Genomic DNA, 7,500 nt, shown 5'->3' on the forward strand with positions numbered 1-7,500 from the left:
GCGCACGTAAAAGAACCCACGGCAACAAAAGGGTTGTTCTTGGCAAAATTCTGTAGAAAAATCCGCTTCGATAGGAAAAACAAATAAAACTGCACGCAGGAAAAAATACAAAAAAAATGCGCTCTCCCTGGGGAGAGCAGCCCGAATTTCACACAGAGAAATCTGTTGTGATAAAAAAGAAATACAAATACCTAGCTTGTGCATAAATGCGAGTTTGACAGTGAAAGGGTTAATGTTGGCATTTTCTCGTCTAGTACTACAAACGACATGGGAAACAGGAACCAAAAACTTGGCAGGTTGGTATGTATGAATAAAATTCTTTGAAGTCAGTTCCTTCTTCTTTTCGATATGAAAACACAGAATGAAATGTCAGAAGTCAAGGTCATTCTTCGGCAAGATAGCTTGATCGAGACCATATCTTTCACGTAACTTTAATCAAGTTTGGTATGGTGACTCTCACTGTGATAAAAATGCTTATGTTGAGATACGATGTGCAAACTCTGATCGTCGGTAGGCTACATAATCGCTGAACCAGCAAAAACAAAACCAAACCAACAACAACTACAAAACAAACAAACAAACAAACAAACAAAAAACAAAAAACAAACCCAGCAACCTTGCCTGATCCTCTTTTTTTTGGGGTGGTGGTGGGGGGTGGGGGTCAAAATTTAACTATTGAAACAGGCTCCTTTTGGCTGTCCATAGTCAGCTTCAAAAAGTAGAATGTTTTGCAGCAAAGTTCGTCCTTCAAGCTAAAAGGCGTGATAATGCTCAACCCCTCTTCCAAGCGCTTCACTGGCTCCCAGTCCAAGCACGGAGTGAATCATAAGCTTTCAGCACTCGATCACAGTCGTTTCTCTATTTCTTTCCCCTGCTTACATCCATGACCTGCTGTCAGTCTACACGCCTTCCAGACAACTGCGCTCATCCTCAGACTCTCGTCTTCTGTCTGTCCCCAGAATCAGAACTAAAAAAAAAGTCATGGTGACAGGGCCTTTTCTTACGATGCTCCCAAAGGATGGAATTCTCTACCTGACAATATGAGTTATGTATAAACTCTTTTACAGCACAACAACCGAGCCCACAACCTTCCTTCACCCCTCGGCCTCTCTCTTTTTTTTGCCCCATCCAGATATCTGTTTTATCTAGGTGTTTGACAGTGAGTTCGTTCGTATCTATGATGATGTACATATGTAAACATTTGTACATATGTTTGTGATTTTTCATTCTTTTTTTTTTATATATAGATGATTTTTTTTCTGCATTCTTATATATATATATATATATATAGAGAGAGAGAGAGAGAGAGAGAGTGCATTTTTCAGTCTGTGCGTGCGTGTTTATATATATATATATATATATATATATTAATTAAAAAATATATATAAATCATATGGATAGTTTATGGATGTTCTTGATCTATGGATGTAGTTCAGGTGATTGTCACGTGCGTTGTTCGCATGGGACAGTTGTTACCGATATTTTTGCATGTGGATAATATGATTTTCGTGTAATATGTTGTTGTTGTTTGGGGTAGGGTGGTGGGTGGGGATGGGGGTGGGGGTGGGGGTTATATTCCATTCATGTGATGTGCCTTGAGCATCATTGTATCTTAATGAAAGGAGCAAGAGAAACAAACTATTACAAAGACGTAGACAACGATGATGATAACTTCGACAACGGTGATGATGGCGACAATGACGATGCAGACGACGTTGTACAACGACGACGATGATGACAACGATGACGACGACGTTGACGATGACGGCGAGGCGACGACTTCGACGATCACGAAGACAGCGATGATGAAAACGACAACAACGATGAAGATGCTGACGACAACAACGACGAGGACGACGACAACGATGATGAGACGACGACGACGATGATGATGATGATGATGGCGACGATGACGATGATGATGATGACGATGATGATGATGACGATGATGATGATGACGACTAATCGTGTCCACACCTAGGAGGGCGGTGAGCAGCAAGCTGCAGGAGCTGGACCAGAGGTGGAAGATGATGGAGCAGAGACGGGTGCTGAGGTCCAGGCAGAACGCCACCACCGACACCACCTCCCAGAGGCTCTGACAGGACGTTGCAGTGATGTGTGACTCACTAGAGACGACCAAGACCTCTTAGAACCTCTGTCAGGACGCCACAGTGAGGTGTGACTCGCTATCAAGGAGCAGAATCTCTCAGAGGCTCTGACAGATCGCTACAGTGATGTGTGACTCACTAGGGACGACCAAGACCTCTTAGAACCTCTGACAGATCGTTCCAGTGATGTGTGACTCACTAGTGACGACCAAGACCTCTTAGAACCTCTGACAGGACGCTACAGAGATGTGTGACTCACTAGGGACGACCAAGACCTCTTAGAACCTCTGACAGATCGTTACAGTGATGTGTTACTCACTAGGGACGACCAAGACCTCTTAGAACCTCTGACAGATCGTTCCAGTGATGTGTGACTCACTAGGGACGACCAAGACCTCTTAGAACCTCTGACAGATCGTTACAGTGATGTGTGACTCACTAGGGACGACCAAGACCTCTTAGAACCTCTGACAGATCGTTACAGTGATGTGTGACTCACTAGGGACGACCAAGACCTCTTAGAACCTCTGGCAGATCGCTACAGAGATGTGTGACTCACTAGAAGGAGTAGAATCTCCCAGAGGCTCTGACAGATCGCTAAAGAGATGTGTGACTCACTAGGAAGGAGCAGAATCTCTCAGAGGCTCTGACAGATCGCTAGAAGGATGTGTGACTCACTAGGAAGGAGCAGAATCTCTCAGAGGCTCTGACAGATCGCTAGAAGGATGTGTGACTCACTAGGGACGACCAAGACCTCTTAGAACCTCTGACAGATCGTTACAGTGATGTGTGACTCACTAGGGACGACCAAGACGTCTTAGAACCTCTGACAGATCGTTACAGTGATGTGTTACTCACTAGGGACGACCAAGACCTCTTAGAACCTCTGACAGGTCGTTCCAGTGATGTGTGACTCACTAGGGACGACCAAGACCTCTTAGAACCTCTGACAGATCGTTACAGTGATGTGTGACTCACTAGGGACGACCAAGACCTCTTAGAACCTCTGGCAGATCGCTACAGAGATGTGTGACTCACTAGAAGGAGTAGAATCTCCCAGAGGCTCTGACAGATCGCTAAAGAGATGTGTGACTCACTAGGAAGGAGCAGAATCTCTCAGAGGCTCTGACAGATCGCTAGAAGGATGTGTGACTCACTAGGAAGGAGCAGAATCTCTCAGAGGCTCTGACAGATCGCTAGAAGGATGTGTGACTCACTAGGGACGACCAAGACCTCTTAGAACCTCTGACAGATCGTTGCAGTGATGTGTGACTCAGTAGGGACGACCAAGACGTCTTAGAACCTCTGACAGGTCGTTACACAGATGTGTGACTCACTAGGAAGATAATAATCTCTCAGAGGCTCTGACAGATTGCTACAGAGATGTGTGACTCACTAGGAAGGAGTAGAATCTCCTAGAGGCTCTGACAGATCGCTACAGTGATGTGTGACTCACTAGGGACGACCAAGACCTCTTAGAACCTCTGACAGGACGCTACAGTGATGTGTGACTCACTAGGGACGACCAAGACCTCTTAGAACCTCTGACAGGACGCTACAGTGATGTGTGACTCACTAGGGACGACCACGACTTCTTAGAACCTCTGACAGATCGCTACAGAGATGTGTGACTCATTAGGAAGGAGCATAATCTCTCAGAGGCTCTGACAGATCGCTACAGAGATGTGTGACTCACTATGAAGGGGCATAATCTCTCAGAGGCTGTGACAGATTGCTACAGAGATGTGTGACGGAAGGAGCATAATCTCTCAGGGGCTCTGACAGATCGCTAGAAGAGATGTGTGACTCACTAGGAAGTGGCATAATCTCTCAGAGGCTCTGACAGATCGCTACAGAGATGTGTGACTCACTAGGAAGGAGCATAATCTCTCAGAGGCTCTGACAGATCGCTACAGAGATGTGTGACTCACTAGGAAGGGGCATAATCTCTCAGAGGCTCTGATAGATCGCTACAAAGATGTGTGACTCACTAAGAAGGAGCAGAATCTCTCAGAGGCTCTGACAGATCGCTACAGAGATGTGGGGAGCAAGACCTCACAGAGGCTTTTGACAGGTCTTCAAGAGTGATGTGCAGTGACTCGCTCGGGAAGACTAGTCTTCTCCTTTCCTTCTTTCCCTCCCTTACCCCACCCCCGCCCCGCCCCACCCCTTCCACTTCCTCCTCCCCCTCCCTTCCAGGCCACCACCCCAAATAGAGACCGTCTCATGTCCATCTGGGTGTCTGAAATCTCTCTTGCAGTAATGGTCATGTTGGCCATCGACCTCCTCAAAGAGGGGGAAGGGGTTATGTTTCTTGTTGGTGTTTTTTCTTCTTTTTCTTTTGTTATTTTTTTCAAAGATTTTTTTTTTGGGGGGTGGGTGGGGGGTGGGGGTGGAGGGGGGGGTAGGGTGTGTGTGAGTGTGTGTGTGGGGGGGAGGGGCGAGGGGGGGCTTGCTGCTTGCTGCTCAAGTCATTCAGGACGGCCAATCTTCTCCCTGTCTCTCCCCCACCCCACACCCACCACACCACCACACACCCTACCCAACCCAGCAGAGACCCCGTCTTGATGTCCAGTGGGTGTCAGGAAAAGCTCAGTCCTCTACAGCTTCCTTCGTTATAAATGCTTGTATCCTTTGTACTTCATCCATCTTTCCAGTATGAGGACCTTCCGAGAGCAAACCCTTCCACGATGTGGGCAGCGGTGAAACCTGCATCGTCGTCTTTCTGTCGACCGCACGGTGACAGTTAATGCTGACTGGAGAGAAGCGTTCTCATTTAAGCACAAAAAATAAATACATTTTCAGTTTCGGTTTCAGTATTTGTATTTGTATTGCTTTTTATCACAACAGATTTCTCTGTGTGAAATTCGGGCTGCTTTCCCCAGGGACAGCGCGTCGCTACACTACAGCGCCACCCATTTTTTTCTTTTTTTTTTTCCTGTATGCAGTTTTATTTGTTTTTCCTATCGATGTGGATTTTTCTACAGAATTTTGCCAGGAACAACCCTTTTGTTGCCGTGGGTTCTTTTACGTGCGCTAAGTGCATGCTGCACACGGGACCTCGGTTTATCGTCTCGTCCGAATGACTACAGTTTCTCTTGGAGGCGTCACTGCGTTCGGACAAATCCATATACGCTACACCCGCATCTGCTAGGCAGATGCCTGACCAGCAGCATAACCCAACGCGCTTGTTCAGGTCTTGAGTGCATGCATATATATATTTGTTTACCTATCAGAGTGGAGTTCTTCTTACATAATTTTTGCCAGAGGACAACACTCTCGTTGCCATGGGATCCTTTTTCAGTGCGCCGTGTGTGCTGCACACGAGACCTCGGTTTATCGTCTCATTCGAATGACTAGACGCTCAGTTTGATTTTCCTGTCAAACTTGGGAGAAAGGGCGAGAGCGGGATTCGAACCCACACCCTCACGGACTCTCTGAATTGGCAGCTGAGCGTCTTAACCACTCTGCCATTTTTCTCAAATGAATAAAAGGTAAGTAAATAGATAAATATCTATCTATCTATCAAGCTATCTATATATGACCATGGTAACTTGTAAATAAATCGGTCCCTTGAGGAAGGAGCGAGAACGTTCCGAAAATTTGGGATTATCTACATTTTAAAGACTCATGATGCTGTACATATTCCACGTCATCGTTTACGTCACCAGCAGACTGCATTTCTATCGTCATAGCACCGAGTGCTTTGCTGTGACGTCAGCATGTGACGGAAAGACCACACACACACACACACACACACAAAAGAAACCGGAAAAAAAAAGAGAAGAAAAAAGTGCGTGGTAAACAGTCGCCGTTCCACAAGTAGTTTGCGTATTCTGTGTGTGTCTCTGCAGTAGTGATTTTGTTCTGTCAGTTTGCTGAATGAAGTTGTTGAAAAGGTATTGTGAGTTCAAAAACAACAACAATGTGTGTGTGTGTGTGTGTGTGTGTGTGTGTGTGTGTGTGTGTGTGTGTGTGTGTGTGTGTGTGTGTTCTTTGTTTTTGCTTTGTTTTTGTTCTGTATCTCCCCTCCCCGTTTTTTTTAAAACTATAAATTTATCTATTAGATGGCCGACGGGTAATTTGCTAATGCCTCTCTGTCTCTCTGTGTCTCCATCTCTTTCTTTGTCTCTCTCTGTCTCCATCTCTTTCTTTGTCTCTCTCTTTCTCCGTCTCTGTGTTTCCCTCTCTCTCTCTCTCAGCCTGTCTGTGTCCCTCTGTTCCTATATGTGCCTCTCTCTGTGTCTCGCTCTCTCTCTCTCTCTCAGCCTGTCTGTGTCCCTCTGTTCCTATATGTGCCTCTCTCTGTGTCTCCCTCTCTCTCTCTCTCTCTCAGCCTGTCTGTGTCCCTCTGTTCCTATATGTGCCTCTCTCTGTGTCTCCCTCTCTCTCTCTCTCATAGCCTGTCTGTGTCCCTCTGTTCCTATATGTGCCTCTCTCTGTGTCTCCCTCTCTCTCTCTCTCTCTCAGCCTGTCTGTGTCCCTCTGTTCCTATATGTGCCTCTCTCTGTGTCTCCCTCTCTCTCTCTTAGCCTGTCTGTGTCCCTCTGTTCCTATATGTGCCTCTCTCTGTGTCTCCCTCTCTCTCTCTCTCTCTCAGCCTGTCTGTGTCCCTCTGTTCCTATATGTGCCTCTGTCTGTGTCTCCCTCTCTCTCTCTTAGCCTGTCTGTGTCCCTCTGTTCCTATATGTGCCTCTCTCTGTGTCTCCCTCTCTCTCTCTTAGCCTGTCTGTGTCCCTCTGTTCCTATATGTGCCTCTCTCTGTGTCTCCCTCTCTCTCTCTCTCTCTCTCTCTCTCTCAGCCTGTCTGTGTCCCTCTGTTCCTATATGTGCCTCTCTCTGTGTCTCCCTCTCTCTCTCTCTCTCTCTCTCTCTCTCTCTCTCTCTCATAGCCTGTCTGTGTCCCTCTGTTCTATATGTGCCTCTCTCTGTGTCTCCCTCTCTCTCTCTTAGCCTGTCTGTGTCCCTCTGTTCCTATATGTGCCTCTCTCTGTGTCTCCCTCTCTCTCTCTTAGCCTGTCTGTGTCCCTCTGTTCCTATATGTGCCTCTCTCTGTGTCTCCCTCTCTCTCTCTTAGCCTGTCTGTGTCCCTCTGTTCCTATATGTGCCTCTCTCTGTGTCTCCCTCTCTCTCTCTCTCTCAGCCTGTCTGTGTCCCTCTGTTCCTATATGTGCCTCTCTCTGTGTCTCGCTCTCTCTCTCTCTCTCAGCCTGTCTGTGTCCCTCTGTTCCTATATGTGCCTCTCTCTGTGTCTCCCTCTCTCTCTTAGCCTGTCTGTGTCCCTCTGTTCCTATATGTGCCTCTCTGTGTGTGTGTGTGTGTGTCTCTCTCTTAGCCTGTCTGTGTCCCTCTGTTCCTATATGTGCCTCTCTCTGTGTCTCCCTCTCTCTCT

The 7,500-nt window shown here is 46.9% G+C and overlaps 1 protein-coding gene across 1 annotated transcript in view; it reads left to right on the forward strand.

The window, feature by feature from the left end:
• Nucleotides 1-2,201, forward strand: part of LOC143286453 (uncharacterized) — a 3,951-nt gene extending 1,750 nt beyond the window's left edge. The window contains exon 2 of the mRNA XM_076594024.1: nt 1,982-2,201. Within this exon, the coding sequence (XP_076450139.1) occupies nt 1,982-2,099 (118 nt within the window). The 3' untranslated portion in view covers nt 2,100-2,201. The remainder of the gene's footprint in view (nt 1-1,981) is intronic.
• The last annotated feature ends 5,299 nt before the right edge of the window (nt 2,202-7,500 follow it).

This window comes from Babylonia areolata, chromosome 10 (assembly GCF_041734735.1).
Source record: "Babylonia areolata isolate BAREFJ2019XMU chromosome 10, ASM4173473v1, whole genome shotgun sequence".
NCBI lineage: Eukaryota > Metazoa > Mollusca > Gastropoda > Neogastropoda > Buccinidae > Babylonia > Babylonia areolata.